Raw genomic sequence first — 19,828 nt, 5'->3', positions numbered from 1 at the left:
CCAAAGGCAGATAGTAGCATAGTGTATAGAGTGCCAGACCTGGAGTCAAATCTGGTTTCAGGCACTGGCTAGCTATATGACCTTGGGCAAATTACTTAACCAATGTCTGCCTCAGTTTCCTCATCTAGAAAATGGTGATAATCATAGTGCCCACCTTCCAGGGTTGTTGTGAGGATCAATTACAATAATGCTTGTAAAGCACTTTGTAAACCTTAAGGTATATAAATACTAGTTGTTGTTATTAAAGTTATTATTGTTATCATTAACCCCAGTCTTGTCTGGTAACTATATGATCCCTTATTCCCTTAGAATTTATGTGCTAATTTGCTTTATATTCACACTCAGTGATTTATATATTTCTTTGAAAGTGTTATGCTTTCTTTCCCCCATGTGTTTTGCTAGAATACAGGCTTGAAATACAGCTCTGCTGCTTACTATGCGACCTTGGGTGAATCACTTTACTGAGCTTGGATTCACTTTCCTCATCAGCAAAATGGAAAAAAAAAAGTTGCCTTAGCTACCTCAATGGCTTGTGGACAAGGCCAAATAAAATAATGGATTTAAAGTGCTTTGTCAACTCTAAAGTATGATATGAGGAGCTATGACAACAATGAATAACAACAATAATAATTCCAGTGCTTTCACTCGATTACAAATAGTAAATAAATTGTTCCAGTGAAGCAGTAATCTGCTGAACACTAAACATAAAGGAATCATCGGAGAGCATCTTTTCTGGGTACTGTTTCTAGATGAGGGTAATATTAATGGGATTTAAGTTCTTCCCTGCCCATTAATAGGCATCACAGGGAGCCCATTAAGGGAAGCTGGCTTAAGAGAAGCTTGCTTATAGGAAGGCTTTCACACCTTTTGTTAATTTCTGATTAGGCACTGAGTCACTGAGGGTTGTGATGCCCTCTGGCTCTAACTCTGAGGTTAGTATTTTGATTTGGGGCTCACTCATTGGAAGAGTGTTCTTGTGATTTGACCAGATGAGACTCTGGGTAGCCATTAAGGAGCCCCCCAGCTTTGAAAAACCCAGATCTTGGTGCTTCTCTCTCTGTGGCAACTATCTATGTATTGCCTTGGTCAGACAGTTGGATCTGTCTGTTGATCTGTGCTAATTTCTCAGACAGTCAGAAGCCCTGTCTGTTGGTCTTTATTTCTCTGCTTGTGTTTTCTCTATTTTCTTTGTTTGGATTTTCTCTGAAGTTCAGGGTGCTGATTTTTCACCTGAATTAATGAATGTAATTAAAAAAGATTGTTGACCCCCTGAACAACTATCTTTCCTAGTAAAGCAGATCTAAGAACCTGTGCTAGCAGTCATCCTGGGTATGCCAGTGTGGTTGCTGCTACAATGAATTCCATCCAACATGAAGCTGAGAAGAATGGAATAGCAAGAATGCTAAGTGCAATGGAAGTGCACCGCCCTCTCCTGGGTACTGTGGGGAAGAGAGGATCTCTGCCCTCAGGGAGCTCCTAGGCTAGTGATGTCATGGTCCTCTTTGAGACTGAAGGACAAACAACAGCAATAACAACAAGGGAGTTAAGACTTGTCCATGTGATAAAACAGTAGACAATCAAGTGTTAGACTGTGTGGCTCAAATAAGAAAGGCAAAAGGATTTCAGGGGAAGATGTTCTTAAGTGGCATCGGGGAAGGTTGCTTGGAGAAGGATCCAGGAAGATATGCAACAGAATTAGAGTTAAAAGCACATCCAACCACCTCATTTGACAGATGAGGACACTGAGGCACAGGGAGATCAAGTGACTTGTCCAAGGTCACATAGCTAGCCAGCAAGTATCAGAGGCAAGACTTGAATCCAAACCTTCCTGGCTCCAAGTCCATCATTCTCTCCTTTATGGCTCATTGCCTAGGGTTTGATGGTTTGTGAAGAAGTGCTCCAGAAGGAAAAGATGCACAAAGAGATGGGAATTAGACTCATCCCTCATGGTCATTCAGGAAGCATACTTTCAGCTGTGTTTAACACAGGCAAGTGAAGAAGGAAAACTAGTTATTTTTTAAAAAGAGAGAGAAAACTTGTACACAGTCTTCCTTTAAAAACAGTAGTGAGAGATCCTTGGGCCATTAAGAGGGAAAGGAATATGAAGGAGAAAGAGAATTTAATCTCAGTCACATTCTCCTAAAAGACCACTGCATGTGAACATGGAGATTGCTTTTCACAGAAGAACATACCTGAAAATACAAAAGTCTGTTCACAGCACATCCTTCTCTGTCTTTCCAGGTCTCTTGCCTGCACTGAGGCTCTAAGCCTTCATATATTAAGGGACTACTATTCTATATCATGACAGATCTTGGAGTGCCTCAAAAATGCCAGGCAGTGGGGTGTATAATAACCCACACAGGGCAAGGCTCACAGAAAAAGAAATTTCTAGTAAAATATAAACTCTTTGAAGGCGGGGACTATATAATTTTGGTATTTTTATCCCTAGTACCTAGAACAGAGCCAGGGATACAGTAGGTACTTAATAAATGTTTGATGATTGATTGATTCTAGTCCAAACCTGGGGCAGCTAGGTAACTCAGTGGACAGAGTGCCAGCCCTGAAGTCAGGAAGATTCATCTTCCCGAGTTCAAATTTGACCCCAGACATTTATTAGCTATGTGACCCTGGGCAAGTACTTAACTGTTTTCCTTAGTTTCTCATCTGTAAAATGATGTGGAGAAGGAAGCGGCAAACCACTCCAGTATCTTTGCCAAGAAAATCCCAAATGGGGTAATGAAGAGTTGGGTATGAAACAACTGAAGAAAAACAAAGCTCAAAGCAGGGGGTTGATAAAAGTGGAGAATATGAAGGATAGGCCAAAACATCTACGATCCCCAAATGGCCTTTTGGGAAATGACTCTAAGCATACAAATCTGTTGAAGAAATCACCATCATGAGTTGGGCTTAAGTCTACTTGAATGTAAAGGCCCAATCAGGAACTTGTTAGGAATACCAACAGCTTACTTTGCTATGATTCTATAAGGCGCACAAAAACCTCTCTTCCCGATGATTCTATGAAGTGGGTGGAACAAGCACTCTTAAAAAACAACCACCACCCATTTACAGATGAGGAAACTAAGGCAAAGTGATTTGTCCATGATGACCCAGTGGCTAGGTGTCAAAGCTGGAATCTTAGCCTGGGTCTCTCCTTTTCCCACCGTGTTGCTTCTCGAAAGAGGGCAGCTTTTCTCCAAAGGCCAGTGCCAACCTGCATTCTCAGAAGGGGTCATGGCTGCTCCTGTTCTCTGTGTCCCTTCGTGACGTGACTAGTTGGTAACTGCCAGAGAGGGCAGCCTGAGGTCCCCATCAGGACATTTTTAGCTTTAGCAACCAGACGGTCCCTCCAGGTAACCAAGAGGCAAAAACAAACACTGTCACAAGCTTCTTCCCAAGCCCTTCTTGACTCCCGGGCCTGCTAACATAACCCGATCATAGAAACCAAGCTTACGGATAATAATAGCTGATACTTATTTTGTACTTTAAGGTTTGCAAAATGCTTTTACATGTGCTATCTTGTTTGAGCCTCACAGAAACCCAACGAGGCAGGTGCTGTTATTATCCCACTTTATAGATGAAAAAAAACTGAGGCTGAGAGAAGGTAAGTGACCAGATCTGGTCACACACCTAGCTGTCAGTAATTGAGGCATGACTCCAACCTAGGACTTCCTAACTCCAAGACTGCACTCGATCCATTATGTTACAAGGGCACGGACATGATGCTTTAAAGTTGGCAGAGTTCTTTACTTACCTTCATAACATCCCTGTGAAGTATGTGCTATTATCATCCCCGTTTTATGGAATAAGGAAACTGAGGCTCAAAGCATTTAGAGTCACAGGCATAAAGGCTCTCAAACCAGTGAACTGGCTTCCTTCTCAGACTGGAAGCCACCTGAGCCCATGGCCACAGCCATCATCATTGGTCCTTCTAGTGCTACCCCATCAGGACAGATGGGAGAATACCCCAGGCTTTAGTCAGGTCCTGACTCTTAGTAGGTGCTACTTCGGTCAGGTTCATAGGTTGCTAGCACTGGAAGGAACTTCAGTCCTATCTTCTCAATTTATAGCAGAAAAAAATGAAGCCCAGTACTATTAATAATTTTCCCCAGGTCACATAGCTATTAGGGCAGCTAGATGACTCAGTGGATAGAATTCCAGGCCTAGAGTCAGGAAGGTCTGAGTTCAAATTTGGCCTTAGACACCTTCTAGCTGTGTGACCCTGGGCAAGTCATTTGACCTTGTTTGTCTCAGTTTCCTCATCTGTAAAATGAACTAGAAAAGCAAATAGCAGATCACTCCAGTATCTTTGCCAAGAAAAGCCCAAAATGGGTCATGAAGAGTTGTACACAACTGAAACAACTGAACAACAATGACAAAAACAACAACACAGTTACCGAGTAACCAAGCCCCAGATTAAACCTTTGGCCCTTGAGGCAGCACAGCAGAGTGAAGAGAATATGGACTCTGGACTCAGAGGTCCTGGGTTCACAGTCCACCTTTGGTGTTTGCTACCTATGTGACCTTGGAGTCTTTCCCTTAACTTACTTGGGTCTTAATGAGTTTCTGAGTCTCTCTCTCTCTCTCTCTCTCTCTCTCTCTCTCTCTCTCTCTCTCTCTCTCTCTCTCTCTCTCTCTCTGCTTTTGAGAGAACAGAAGGAAGGGCAATTGGGGTTAAGTAACTTGCCCAAGGTCACATGGCTGGTAAGTGTAAAGTGTCTGAGGCCGAATTTGAACTCAGGTCCTCCTGACTCCAGGGCCAGTGCTCTATTCACTGTGCCACCTAGCAGCCCCATGTCCTTCCATCTCTAGACATGTATGATCCTGTGACTTCAAGTCATATGTTCTTTCCACTGATTTAATAATAGAATCGAGTTCATATTCCCTGAGTTCAATTCTGGCCTCTAATACTACTAACAATGTGATTGTATGTGCCCCAGTTTGCTCATCAGTAAAATAGGCACAATAACATCTGTGGTGCCAGCCTCGCAGGACCGTTATGAAGTTCAAGTGACATTATATACATAAAATGCTCTGCCAGCTTTAAAATGCCCCATGGCACATTTACACCACATTATTTCTTCTCGGTGAGCTTCAGTTCTCTGATCTGTAAAATGGGGACGATAATAGCACTTGCATATCTTCCTTGCCGGGCTGTTCTTAAGTGGAGACAGGTGTATGTTCTGACCTTCAGGGCCTCCTGGCAGTCTATTCCAACCAATCCCTTCTGTAGTTCATATGAACCCTCTCTCTATGCTCTAACACGAAGCATAGGGCCAGTCCCACCTGATATCCAATTGCTTGGTACTCACCTGGCAAAGTTGTTGTCTAGGAAGCATCTGTTCCTCAGAAGTCCGGCCCAGAGCTGCACGCCAACGATGCCAAAGATGAAGAAAACAAAGAAGCAGAGGAGCAGGACGTTGCCCAGCATGGGCAGTGTGTCCAGCAGCAGCGTCACCAGGATCCGCATGCCTGCGTGGGAGACAAGAGGACAGAGCACAGGCTACTTCACATTGGGAGGTGGAAGGAGCCATGCGTATGAACTCAGAGGACCTGGCTTTGGATCCCAGCTCTCCCACATACTAGCTTCATGGCCCTTGGTCTAAGTTCCTCATTTGTAAAATGAAGGGATTGAAGCAGATGGTCACTAAAGGTCCCCTCCAACTAATAAACTATGATCCTATGACCATAAATGGTCACATTGGCCCCTGGATATGATGGCAAGAGGAGATGGCAAATTTGCACCCACTTACTACCTGTATAACCCATGGCTATTAATTCTATTCTATTAAGCAATTCTATTAATCCCTTAACATTTTTGGTTCTCAGTTTCTTCTTACACAAAATTAGGGGGTTTGGGTGAGATGAAGGTCTATGCAGATTTGAAATCTATGATCCTATGACATCATTGAGGATAAACGAAATCTGAAGGCAAAGAAGAGTTCAGTTAAACAAAAGGATGTCTCATAAGGTCGTGGAGAGGTGAGGATCTGACAGAGTTGGGGTACTGGATCATCTTATCTCGGAGTTCTCACAATGAACATAAGCAAAAACAATCAATCAAATGAACAAACCCACAGATCTATGTTTGTATACCCCCATAGAGGGAATCTGTTTTGTTTGACTATGCATATTTGTTATAAGATATTTGTTTTTCTTTCTTTTCTTTTTTTTTCTAATAGGGTAGAGTTAGGAAGGAGATAAGATAGATTGCTAATAATTTTAAAAAAATAGAGAGGTAAGGGGATTATAGATGTGAAATAATGTATGTTATTTTGGTTGAATATATTATTTTTATTTATATTAAACTATAGTTTTAATTTTATTTAACTGTTTTACTTTGTTACAAAAGACCTATCTGGAGTGGGAATAATCTGTAAATGTTTGTAATGTAAAAGCAAAACACATCAATGAGATGAAAAAAAAAGACAATTATACCTCTATGCCAACATCTATTGTAAAAGATGAAAAGGCAGAGAAATCTCACAAAGAACCTGATTTTCCAAACCTAATCACCACATACTTTGACACCATGACTTGAAGGTAACAAGTGATACAGGGGAGAATGATTAAAAAGTATGTTGGGAAAGACAGTTCAGGTTTGGGAAACAAAAGAAGCCATTTAATTGTTGAGTATTCAGAAGCCTCACCCTTATACATGATGTATGCTTTCTTCTAGAAGTGAATTAGAAGACTCTGCACATGGCCAACAATAAAAACTCCACAAAAAATGAGACTATGTCTTAGATAGAAAATGACTTGTAGATGTCATACCAGGATCAGCTGTTCATGTCCAAGCAGATCACTCATCACTCAGAACAAACTTCCAAAACAATATTAGATTAGAAGAAATGATAAAGATGAGGAGATAGGATCAACATTAAATTAGAAGAAACGATAGAGCTGAAGGAATACTGCCAACAATTACGATGACGTTAACCTGACCCATGGGCTGATGATGCTGAAGTATGGGACATGGGAAAAGGCTAAGAATTAGGCTTTTATTATCACCGCTTCTTATAATAGATAAACTGATCATTTCAGAGTTCTCACAAGGAGGCTGAAAAAGCCCAGAAACCACCTTAGCCAACCAATAGTTCAATGCCTTATCAGTGAAAGGCACATGGAAGCCCAGGGTGATGCAGATTAGAATACAGATTCATTATCAACTCTTACAGAGGAGGGTGGCGGAAGCCTATGAGCAGTAACACTTCATAAAACATTGGAAAGAAGCGGAAGCTATAACAAGTTTTCAAAAAAGCTTGGCACAAGACCCAGCTGGGCCACATCATACTGAGATCATTCATAGATAAAACAAATAGACAGAACATGGAACAAATTTGACTATGTTTGTCAGAAGAAATTTATTTTTATCATCAGTGATAGTGGAACCACCAGATTTGGAGTCTAACTCCTATGTTCCTGATGTGCTTGCTATATGATATTGAATTGGCACTTAAGAAAATGAAATAAGGAATAGTGACTGGATCAGATCAAGTATACACTGAAGAAATCTGTTCTGGACGTGACAAAATATTGAAAGCATTTGAGAGGTCATTTTATATGCTATCTCAGGGAAATAAAGATACCTAAAGAATAGAAAAGATCTTGGCTATATCATTACCCTAAAAGTTAATGTCAATACTTACCGATCACTAGGGCAGCTAGGTGGCACAGTGGATAGAGTGTATGATCTGGAGTCTGGAAGACTCATCCTCCTTAGTTAAAATATGACCATAGAGGCGTGGCTAGGTGGTACAATGAATAGAGCACCAGCCTTGGAGTCAGGAGGACCTGAGTTCAAATCCGACCTCAGACACTTAACATTTACTAGCTGTGTGACCAAGTCACTTAACCCCAACTGCCCTGCCCTCCAAAAAGAAAAAAAAGAAAAAAATATCCTAGACATTTGCTAGTTGTCTGATCCTGGGCAAGTCACTTAACCTTGTTTACTTCAGTTTCTTCATCTGTAAAATGAGGTGGAGAAAGAAATGGCAAACCACTCCATGACTTTGCCAAGAAAACCCCAAATGAAGTCACGAAGAGTTGGACATGACTGAAAAACACTGAACAAGAATGACAACAACATCTGTTAGAGAGTCTCTGCCACCCTGCATTGGACACGTGGTTATAGGACCTTTGCTGTGGAGCTCCAGTTGAGGGGATCCTCTGCCCCTCCAGGCAGCTCATTTCACTTTTGAACAATTCTAACCATTGGGAAGCATTTTCTTAATGTCAAGCCTAACTTTGGCCCCTTTACAGGTTCTAGCCATTCCTGTTAGTTCTACCGGTGAAGAGGAATTTAAAAAGGTCGTGGTTCCTGGCCTCCAAGAGCTTATAATCTATGGAGATGTCTTGTTGCAGACATGTAATTTGGGGTTCAAAGGTATCTTTAAAGTCATCTAATAACCATTTTCGGCAGCTAGGTGGTGCTGGGCCTGCAGACAGGAAGACTCCCCTTCCTGCAAATCCAGCCTCAGATACTTATTGGCTGTTTGACCCTGAGCAAGTCACTTATCCCTGTCTGCCTCAGTTTCCTCACCTGTAAAATGGATTGGAGAAGGAAATGGTAAACCACTCCAGTATCTTTGCCAAAAAAATATCAAATGATATCATGAAGAATCAGACACAATGGAAATGACTGAACAACAACACAACAAAGTAACCGTTTTCTTCTATCACTAAGAGGGAGCCGTCAATGGAAAAGTACTTATCACCTCCTGTATAATTTCTTCCATTCTTGGATAGGTCTGGCTGGAGAAAGCTGCTCCTTATTTTCTGCTGAATTTGACTTCCCTGTTATTTCTACACACCGATCTGAGATCTGTCAGATTCCTCCTGTCCGTGACGGCCTTTCAGATACTTGAAGACAGCCCAATGTGTATATGTGTACAAATATACACACGCATACATATATGTATGTACATTCACACACACACACAGCCCAAGTCTTCTCTGCCCCAGACTAATCATCTGCGGTGACTTCAAACAATTTTCACATGATTTCATTTCTACACTCCTCATGATTCTAGTCACCCCTTCACGAGGGCTTCCAAGCAGTCCCTCCTAAAATGTGCTGCCTGGTCCTCAGCACAATGTCCCAGAAGTTATCTGAAGAGGACAGAGTAACGAGGCTACCTCATTCCCTCTTCTGGATACTCTGCCTCTGTCCAGGAAGCTGAAGATCATGCTAGTCCTCCTGGTCATCATGTCGGACACTACTGACCCATATTGTTTGTGAACTACCAGTAACCACTGCCATTAAGCATGGGTGCAGTGGTTTTTGAGTCTATGTAGGACTTGATATTTATTCCTGGTAAATTTCATCCTAATAATGATGGTATGCATACGAGGAGTAGTTAATCAGTCAAGTAGTATTTATGAAACACCTACTATGTTCCAGGTACCTACTATGTGCTAAGCACTGAGGATACATAGGCAAAAAAACCCAAACAAAGCAAAAAAAGTCCCTGTTCTCAAGGAGCTTACCATCTCATGGGGGAGGGGCACCAACATGTAAGCATCTATGTACAAACAAGATCTATACAAGATAAATTAAGGATGAATAGAAGGTGCTAGTCTTAAGGAGGACCAGGGGAAGTTTCCTACAGAAGGGATTTTAGCAGGGACTCAAAGGAAACAAGGAAATCCAGGAGGTGGAAATGAAGGAAATGAAGTTCCAGGTGTGGGGGACAGCCAGTGAAAATGCCCAGAATAGGGAGAGGGGGTGTCTTGTGTGAAGAACAGCAGGGAGGCTCATGTTACTGTACCACAGGTTTGTGGAGGAGAAGGTGTAAGAAGACTGGAAAGGCAGGAAGAAGTTAGGTTATTAAGGGCTTTGAATGCCAAGCAGAGGATCTTAGTATCTTTAAAGACTATGAGTGGAAAAGGAAGTGGGCTGGCCACAGAACAAGACTGATAGACCACAAAGGAATGAACAGCCAGGCGAAGCATTGGCATACTCATACAATACTGAAAAAACCAGTGAAAGATCTTCAGTGTATTGAAGAAATCCTCCATGGAGGTTTTACAGAAAGATATGGAAAGGAATCCAACAGAACAAGAAGGTGTGAATGGGTTATTTATCTCAGTAGGGGGAGAGTATACAACCAGAGGATATCAGAGACCTATGAAAATAATAAGAAAGTTTTATTTATTATTTTTATCCGTCTTTCTAGCATGTTTTGAATTCCCTCCCAGTTTTGACCAGTCACTTTCCTACAAGTAAGGCATAGTAGCGAGAGGCTTGGATTTCTAGTGCATAGAACTGAATTCAAATCCCAGTCCTGTTACTTTGTCCCTATATTGCCTACTCTCTTTTGACCCCAGTTTCCTTATCTTTTAAATGAAGAAGTTGGCAGTGATGATATGTAGGACAAAATCTAGCTCTGAATCCTATTAAGTCACTTAATCCTGTTTACCTCAGTTTCCTCATCTGTAAAATGAGTTAGAAAAAGAAATGGCTGGGGCGGCCAGGTAGCACAGCGAGTAAGAGCACCGGCTCCAGTGTTGAGAAGACCGGGAGATCGAATCCCGGGCTCAGACACTCAGCACCACACCCAGAAATAACTGGCCGTGTAACCTTGAGCAAGTTACTTAACCCCGATTGCTTAAAAAAAAAGAAAAAAGAAATGGCAAAGCACTCCAGTATCTTTGCCAAAAAACCCTCAATAACTGACCCTAGCATCCTAAAGGCTTTGAATTAAAGCTGTACACTGTTACTGAAATGACACCCTTTTACGAGGTCCTTCTCTTAAGAATGTTAAAATCACTATCCTCAGGAGATCAGATATGGATGCAGGTTAGGGAGCCTGGGACAATTTTCATTCTGTTCTGCCCATTTTGATTAGGTCTTCATTCTTGTGAATGGCCAATCCATCCACCAGATTAACAAAAAATAACGAAGCTGATAAAACTGTCATTGCTCTTAGAAATGATGACTTCGAAATTGCCATTTAAAAATCTATCTGATTTATTGCTTTGGCAGGGAAGGCACAGCTTTCTGTATGGGCTGCCTTTTCCCTGATCCAGCTCAGTGCTCTTTGTCAGTGCGATTTAAACTGGGCCCTGCACACACTGGAAGCAAAGAAAAATTATACTCCTCATTTTCCATCTAAGTGGCACTAATAATCTTCTCCCTGGGACACTTGACATTTTCTGGAGTGTCGTCCGGAGTGCTCAGAGAAGATGGCTAACAGATGGGGTCTGTCATAGACACTGCGGTACTAGGCAACCCCAAATGCCAAAGGGAATGGGAAAGGAAAGTTGTCTGGCAAAGGAAGATAACAGTCCTGAATAGGGGGAAAAAACAATATGCCCCTTGCCTGCTGGGAATCATGGTGAGCTGTTTGTTTTTCTAAGGTGAGAGTGGTGCCTTGAATAGAACACTATGTAACATGGGATTCCAGAGGGGAAGGTATGCCATATTTATTGACAATGTATTACATGAATCAGCAGTTAGCCTTTAATTTTCATTTTGGGGTCTATTCCCCAACTCTGACAAAATTGCCTAACTTTCAGATGGTCTTAAGAGAATCCTCCGTTATACTCAGTTCATTTAAGTGATCCCATATCTTGTTGTTTGGGGACATGTGACCTGATTTTCAACTGCTTTTTAAGATGATAAAAATTAGGGCTAGAGAATAGAGGAAGATGCTTTAGTTCACATGATAGTTGAAAAAGAAATAGATTTCATAATTTAAGATAATAGTTTTAGAGCTGGAAGGAACCTTAGAATCATCAAATCAGAGGGCCTGAATTCTAATCTTGGATCTTTTACTATGTGACTTTGGGGTAGTCACGTACCTTTTTGGGTGGGCCTTAGTCCCCTCCTCTGCAAAATCAGGGATTTAGAATAGATGACCTCTAAGCTAATGTCTGCTCTACATCCTATTCTCTTTCTAAAATATTTATTGATACATCCAAAGATTCCCCCTTTGGAGGAATCTGTTTTTTATCATGGTTTACAACTTGTTTACCCATATTTAATCTGTATTGGTTAGGGTTCAGACCGGCAAAAACCCTTTTAAAAAAGCCAGCTATGCAGAGTCACCCCCCCCCCCCCAGACTACCTGGGAGGAAGAAGGTTAATTAGAAACAGCTGAGGCAGAGCTACAGCTCCACAGGCCTCCAGGGGATAATGGGAGAATGGAACTTCCCCTCTAACACACTGTTTGAGGATGAAGGTTGGTGGAGAAAGATGCCTACGCTAGAAAAAAGAAAAGACTGGCTGTCCTGAGAATTTGTTGTTTTTCAGTCATGTACTACTCTTCATGACCTCATTTGGGGATATTCTTGGCAAAGATAGACTGGAGTGGTTTGTCATTTCCTTTTCCAGCCTGTTTTACAGATGAGGAAACTGAGGCAAATTGGATTAAATGACTCGCCCAGGGTCACACAGCTAGCAAGTGTCTGAGGCCCGATTAGAGCTCAGGTCTTCCTGATTCCAGACCCAGAACTCTATTCACCATGTACCACATAGCTTATCTCTATATACCAACTCTCCTTCACAGGGTTGTGAGGAAAAGGCTTTGCAAACACTAAAGTAATATAAAAAATTCCAGTTGTTCTATTAAAAGAAGAAATGTTATTTATTTCTGGTAGGGTACCTAGAGATGACTTCTCGATCAGTTATTTTAGTCACGTCTGACGCTTTGTGACCTCATTTGGAGTCTTCTTGGCAAAGATACTGGAGTGGCTTGCCATTTCCTTCTCCAGTTCATTTTACAGATGAGGAAACTGAGGCAAAAAGGGTTAAATGACTTTTCCAGGGTCATGTAGCTAGTAAGTGTCTGGGGCAGGATTAGAAGTCAAGTCTTTCTGACTCCAGTCCTCGTGTTCTATCCACTGTGCCACCTAGCTGCCCAGTGTCCTGAGAATAACAGATAGCAAAACTCTGGGGATGTAGTACATCATGGCTCCTAGGAAATTATTAAGTGACAATGAATTGTGAATGACATCAATCAAAGAACAAGATTCCTGCTGAGGATAGGATGAGAGAAGTTATTATAAGTAGCATAAAAGGAAAAGCAGACTTTTTATACTTAATGATTTTCTTTTCCTTTGAGAACTGCTTGACCTCTATTTGCCTGACAAGGTTAATACTTTGTTATAAGTAATAAACTACATCTTGTGACTCTACTGGATAATGGACTCATAGAAGAGCATTGGAAAAGGCCCTGATGTCGGGAAAGATTGAAGGCAAAAGGAAAAGGGAACAGCAGAGGGTGAGATGGATAGACGCTAGCATAGAAATAATGAACATGAATCTAGACAGACTTTGTGGGATAGTGGACCTTGAAGAAGGGCCTTGTGTGCTATGGTCCATAGGGTCATGACGAGCCAGAAGTGACTGAACAGATGAACAACAATCACAAGGGAAGAGGATAGATAGTGCCTAATTCCATTTTCCTATCTCTCCCACCATCTAGGCTGTGTAATGAATATTATCTTGAATTGAATGTAAATGGAATTGAAAATGTAAATTGTGACATTGTCAAACATGTGTGTAGTGTGTACACACAGGTTAATGAATGCTGATATGTTTGTTTCCTTGACATTTCAGCTGTCCATATCTACATGCCTGATATGGCTACCATTTTCTCTGTGGCATCAAGTAGGGAAAACTGGTCCTGAGGATGATTTTCCAAGAGCCATTAGGATTTGTTTTAGTCCTTGGACACCAGTAGAATCTTATCCATCCCCATCACAAATATAAAACTAAGCACAGAGAGATTAAAAATAGAAAAAAAGAAAGTTTCATTCTACAGTATTTATCGAGTGCCAACAGTACGCTCGACCCTGTGCAGATATAAGACGAGAAGAAAAACACCTTGGCCCAAAGAGTTTCTATTTTGTTTGGGAGACAAGTCTCATATACTCAAAAGAGCAATTAACATTATATGGAGTATAATGGTTAGATTGCATGGTGCGGACAATAAGGACCAGAGAAAGTCAGTTCAGGGTGAATTGAAATAGAGGTAGAAGGCTTCCTGGAGGATGTAGGGTTTGAGTTGGGCCTTGAAGTTTGCATAGGATTTGACTAGTCAATTTTTCACCCATAATACCAGGCCCAATTTCTCTGAGGACTCAGGTACTAGTTCAATACGCATGCCAGTGGTTCTCTACTGGCATGACTATAGCCCACATATAAACCTCAGGCAGTGGGGACAGAACCAGGGGAAAGTCCCTTGTCACTGACAGTCTGGTAAAGTGGTCATCCTGGTTCTCTAGATGAAATTGGGGATAATAGCAAAAGCAAGCATTTATTTAGTGCCCTAAGGTTTGCGAAGTGCTTTACAGATATTAAATCATTTGATTCTCACAACAATCTTGGGAAGTAGTTGCTGTTATTATCCCCATTGGTGACCTGCCCAGTGTTACATAGCTAGTAAGAGTCTGAGGCTGTATTTGAACTTCTCTTCCTCTTCCCTTTCTCCCCTCCCTTCCAGGTCTGGTGCTTTATCCACTGAGTCACCTAGCTACTTGCCTCCCTATAAATAAAATGGTGAAATGGATCCAGAGGCTGTCAGACATGGAAGGAACCTCAAGCCAATTTAATTAAAGGATCACAGGATCATAGCTCTTCAGCTATAAAGGATCTCAAGGTCATCTAGTACAATCTCTTCCTTTTATAAAAGGAAACTCAGGCCTATAGAGGGTGAATGATTTGTCCAAGTTGACAAAGGTAGTGGCAGAAGCAGGATTAAACCCTAGCTCCTTTGACTCCCAAACCAGCGATCTGGGCATTTTATCATAATGCCTCCTATCCCTTCCTTTGGCAGATGGAGCAACTGAAATCCTGATAGGGAAAAAAAACCACCCAAGATTATACAGTGACAGAATCAAGGCTAGAACCCAGGACTTCTGATTCCATGCCCAGGAATTCCTCCACTGAGATGCTGGAATATTTAAACAAATGAAAAGCCTACAACAAACTTATAAGCCTGTGATGAAAGACTTTTGTCTCATTAAGTCCCAGTTGGTGGGAAGTAGGTTTAAAGGGAGCTCATTTGAATTAGGATTTTCTCTAAAAAGGGTAAAAAAATGAGGAAGGTGGCCCTTACAGCAGGGAGCAAAGATAAGGGGCCTTATGCTGAACCCAAGTCCCATGTCTTACAGGAATCCTTTCTTGCCCAAAGTGACCTGTCTTGTCTCCTGTAATGTTTGGTATCTATAGTATACAATGTATCCCTGAATCACACACACACACACACACACACACACACCACACCACACACACACACACACACCACACAGAACAGCAGACAGACACACACACAGAACATGCAGACAGACAGACACACACACATACTGTCCTGTCTGTGGCCCTCACTGTTTCATGTACATAAAGCTTGTCTCCCCAATGGAAGAGTGAACTTCCTGAAGATAAGATTTATTGAGACTTTCACTTCTCTGTCTCCTCCTTGTGAGGGGGGTATGACTTTTGTTTTCTTCTTTTCAATACCCCCCTGACTATAAGCTCCCTAAAGAGGGTCTTGGGTCTGGGTTTCCTTTTCCTTTTGTTTCTATTTTTTGTCCCACCCTATCTCATCCTAGACCAGCTGAACACAGAATTGAGCAAAGAGCGGGGCTCGTAAATACCTGATGGATGGACAGATGGATGGAAGGATGGACTGACATCTGGATAGTTTCTGCATTGCTGCCATCCAAGTTGGTATAGTTCCCATTACCATATAGTTTCTGCTGGCCCAATTAACTATGACTATGTGACCAGATGCCTTCCTCTGCTAACCTCAGCAGAGCCAAGGTCTTTCTCCACATGGTGGATGTCCAAGGCCCAACATCTTGAGTTGGCACACATTGTAGTGGAGATGGTATTCTCTATCTGTCATGCAAATGTCAGAACCAGAGGAGGCATGTCAGCTGACAAATCAGGCAGCAACTATTTTTCTCTGGAACATCTAGAATTCTCTGCTGTGTGGGGGACACTTTGAAAGGAAGCAGTTCTTGGAATGTTAGCTGCCACCTTTTTCTCTTATTTTCATGCCTAGACTTTTCATCTTAAAAATGGAAAGGACAGTGGCAGGCATATGTTGTTCAGTCATGTCCAACCTTTTGGGACCCCATATAAGGTTTTCTTGGCAAGAATACTGGAATGGTTTGCTATTAAGGCAAAAAGAGCTTAAGTGACTTGCTCAGGGTCACACAGCTAGTGAGTGTCTGAGGCCAGATTTGAACTCATCCTTACTACATCCTTCAGACCTAGAATTCTATCCACTGAGCCTCAGCACCTAATATACGCTTATAGATTGACTGACTGACTTTTCCTGGGATGAAGAGGGAATCTGTTGATCCATCTTTTAATATGTATTTAAGAAAAAAATGTAGTGGCTCATCAAACACATTCAGAGTTAAAAAATATCATTCATGGAACTAGATATTTTGGGGAAAAAGTCATTGAATTCAGGACAAAGGACTAGATTTAAAATTGTATATATATATCTTTTCCAAATAACCAGTTGTGTAAACTCTGCTGTCTTTTTCTTTTTTCTTTTAGACTGGTTTGCCTGTGAGGAAGTCCTAACATTTACAAAAATAGGAATTTAACCTCAAGCTTCAGGAAGCTATAGAAAATGTGCCTTCCAATTCCACTCCATTCAGCTCAATTACTGTGTCCTGAGGGCCTGCTGGTGTTTTCCCAGTCCTGAAAAAAACCTTGTTTCAGATTCTAAGCCATTCAGCAAATTGTATCTTGCTTCTTACTAAAGCACAGATTCTTCTATATTTTGAATGCTGTCCCCTGCCTCACACTGCCCCTCAGCCTCCATCTTGACTGATGCAGAACTCTGTGTCAGAGCCTTAGTTTTCTTAGAAGCATCCCAGAATCATAAATTTCGAGTTCATTTCCCACAACCCCCTCATTTTATAGATAAGGATACTGAGGCACAGAGAGGTTGAGGGGTCTGTCCAAGATATCACAGGTAGAAATGGCAGAGCTGGTATTCTAACCCATGTGTTCCAACTTCACAGCCAAGGCTAATTCCCCTGCAATATCACATTTAAAGCAGGAGGAAGGGCTCCTGGCTTCCCAAGGATTTGAAAATCAGAAACTCTCCATTATCTGTTCCACTATGATGCTAACAGTCTGTACTGGTCCTGCCACCTCCATCTAGAACGGGTTCGATGATCTTATTGACTATACCTGGGTTCCAGTCTCAGATAAATCACTTAATAGCTGTGTGACCTTAGCAGAGTTATTTCCTTAGCCGCTCTCAGATGTACAATGTGAAGGCTGCATGAGATGCTCTCAAAGGTCTCCTTAGGTCCTGACATTCTTTGGCCCCATGCCGCAGGAGACAAGTTTCAGCCAAAACTTCTCAGATGATGCTGTCTGGGACCCTCCACAGAGTGGCTTTGGTGAGGATGGCAGGATCTTTGGGCCAGTTTTTCCCAATCCAGAGTCTATTGTATCTGGGGCGGCTAGGTGGCACAGTGAATAGAGCACTGGCCCTGGAGTCAGGAGGGCCTGAGTTCAAATCCGGCCTCAGACACTTAACACAAAAACTAGCTGTGTGACCTCGAGCAAGTCACTTAACCCCAATTGCCCTCCAAAAGGCAAAAAAAACAAAACAAAACAGAATCTATTGTATCCATTGGGATTATTGATTGGGATAATTGAAGAGCCTGGAAAAGGTAACATGAAGGAAGACCTTGATGAGTCTCAGGAAGAGACTCTAGTCTCTAAAAAATCTAGTATTTGAGGGGTTGGTCTGGTGTGGTATAGTGAAAAGAAGATGGGATTGGGCTTCAGAGGTGTTCAAATACAACTCCCACAGAGTTCTGTATGAGTCAAGACAGGCAGAAGTGGGGTGGAGAACAGCATTCAGAATGCAGAAAGATCCGTGATATAATAGCCAAGAAGCTATACATGGAATAGGTCAGAATCTCTGATAAGTTTTTACAGGAATGGGAAAAAACCAGCAGGTCTTCAGGACACAGTAATTGAGTTGGCTGGAATGGAATTGGAAGGCTACCTATAACCTCTGTGACCTTGAAAAATTTACACAAATTCCTTAGGCCTCAATTTCCACCTGTGTAAAATGATGGGGATGGATTACATAGTCTCTTCATTACCCTCTTAGGACTAAATGATAGGAACATTTTCCAGCCTTTTTCTATGACCTAAGGATATAGACTCAAAGGATAGTCTTTGGCTTTCTCATGCCTGAGACGTTGCCCATTCTATTTCTCAGACCTGGATTGAAGACATGCATATAAGTTGTCCCCCTTTTCACTCCCATTTTGGGTAACCTTCCCCCTCTTTTTTCATAGAAGACAAGTTGATTTTATGAACATGAAGAGAATAAAATTATGGATATAAGAGGGAACTTAGTCTGTGAGGACAAGACATTAATATAGAAGCTAAAGGCCCCCATAGGTGACCACAGAGACATAAGGAATACAGATGGCAAGAAATAATGTATGGTGGGGATTTTATTTCAGGATTGGTAAGTTAGAGATTTTAGCATAGGACTAGTAAGATTCTTTGACCTTGGAAATGGCAGAGGACAGACTCACAAGAGAAAGGTAGCATAGTGTAGTGAAAAGAGTGATGTATTTGGAGTTGGAGAGCCTGAATTCTAATGTTAATAAATGGCTTTGCCACTTGTCAGTTGTGTGACCTTGGGTTAGGTCTATGCCTCAGTTTCCTCCTCTGTAAAATGCTGTAGGCAGACAAGATGAAGTCTAGGGTCTTTCCAACTCTAAAATCATGTGACAGTTTTTCTTGAGTCTAAGTGGACTCCTGTGATCTGTTAGATCCTGGCTCATTGTGATAAAAGCCAGCAAGGTCCCATGTGGGGTTTACCCTTACAAAGAGAGGCTGGCATTTGCTCAGCTATGAAAAGTAGGCAAACACGTAGCTGCCTCAGGATGCTCTCCATGGAGCTGAATCTGCTTGACTTTCTTGAGTTTAAAGGCCAAGTTTAAAGTTTGACAACGCCTCTATTTATTTCTTCAGATAGAACCAGAGGGCTCTGAAAGGGGCTCTCTCTCTCTCACACACACACACTTGAAAGTTAATTTCTAGGTGTTTAAGGCATAATCTTTGTGACATGAAGTAGTTACAGTGCGGTCTATTGGAATGATTCTTGGGCTTGGAGGCAGGAGAGCTCTGAGTTTGAATCCTGGATCCCACATTCACTAGCTCTTGACTCAGGTTGTCATTTCATCTTCCTGAGACTGAGCTTCCTTCTCTATCAAATGGAGGTAATAAATAATTACATTATTTATAGTTACAGGGGTTTTGTGTGAAAATCATTTTATTGATCTTAAAATGCTACAGAAATATAGCTGTTACGTGATAGTATAGGAAAAGGTGACATTTGTATCAAGGCACTTCAGGATACGGAGTTAGAATGAATAGAGAGTTGGTCTTGGAGTCAGAAAAAGATCTAGGTTCAAGAGTCGCCTTTGGCAACACTGGCTGATATCACATGGTAACATCATAACAGCTCATAAGTTGACAGCACACTGAAGCTCGGAAGGCAAGAGTGATACTTTTTCTGATTTGATTCTCACAACAATTCTACAAGGGAGGTGTAGTTATCTCCATTTTTCAGAAGAGGAAATTAAAAGGTTAAGTGGTTAGCTCTGTGTCACAAAACTAGTAAGTGTTGGAGATGGTGTTTGAATCCAGGTTTTTTTTTTTTCTGATTTGGGGTCTAGCATTCTTTCCTCATCTGGGTACCACTTCCCTGCAAAGCCTGCAAAAGGAAAGCTTTTTCTCGTTTTAGGACTCTTTTCTTCCCAATTGATCCCTCCATTCTCTCTCTCTCTCTCTCTCTCTCTCTCTCTCTCTCTCTCTCTC

The 19,828-nt window shown here is 41.7% G+C and overlaps 1 protein-coding gene across 1 annotated transcript in view; it reads right to left on the bottom strand.

Annotated features, from left to right (window-relative positions):
* The window catches only part of CACNA1H (calcium voltage-gated channel subunit alpha1 H), a 158,646-nt gene that overhangs the window by 129,119 nt on the left and 9,699 nt on the right, over positions 1 to 19,828 (bottom strand). Inside the window, exon 4 of the mRNA XM_069108763.1 lies at positions 5,310 to 5,469. Coding sequence (XP_068964864.1) covers positions 5,310 to 5,469 — 160 coding nt within the window. The remainder of the gene's footprint in view (positions 1 to 5,309; positions 5,470 to 19,828) is intronic.

The sequence above is a fragment of the Petaurus breviceps genome, unplaced genomic scaffold, assembly GCF_028583685.1.
Source record: "Petaurus breviceps papuanus isolate PSGF00001 unplaced genomic scaffold, PetGlider_PUasm1.0 138, whole genome shotgun sequence".
NCBI lineage: Eukaryota > Metazoa > Chordata > Mammalia > Diprotodontia > Petauridae > Petaurus > Petaurus breviceps.
The sequence above is the reverse complement of the archived record's forward strand: the minus strand, read 5'-3'. Positions and strand labels throughout refer to the sequence as shown.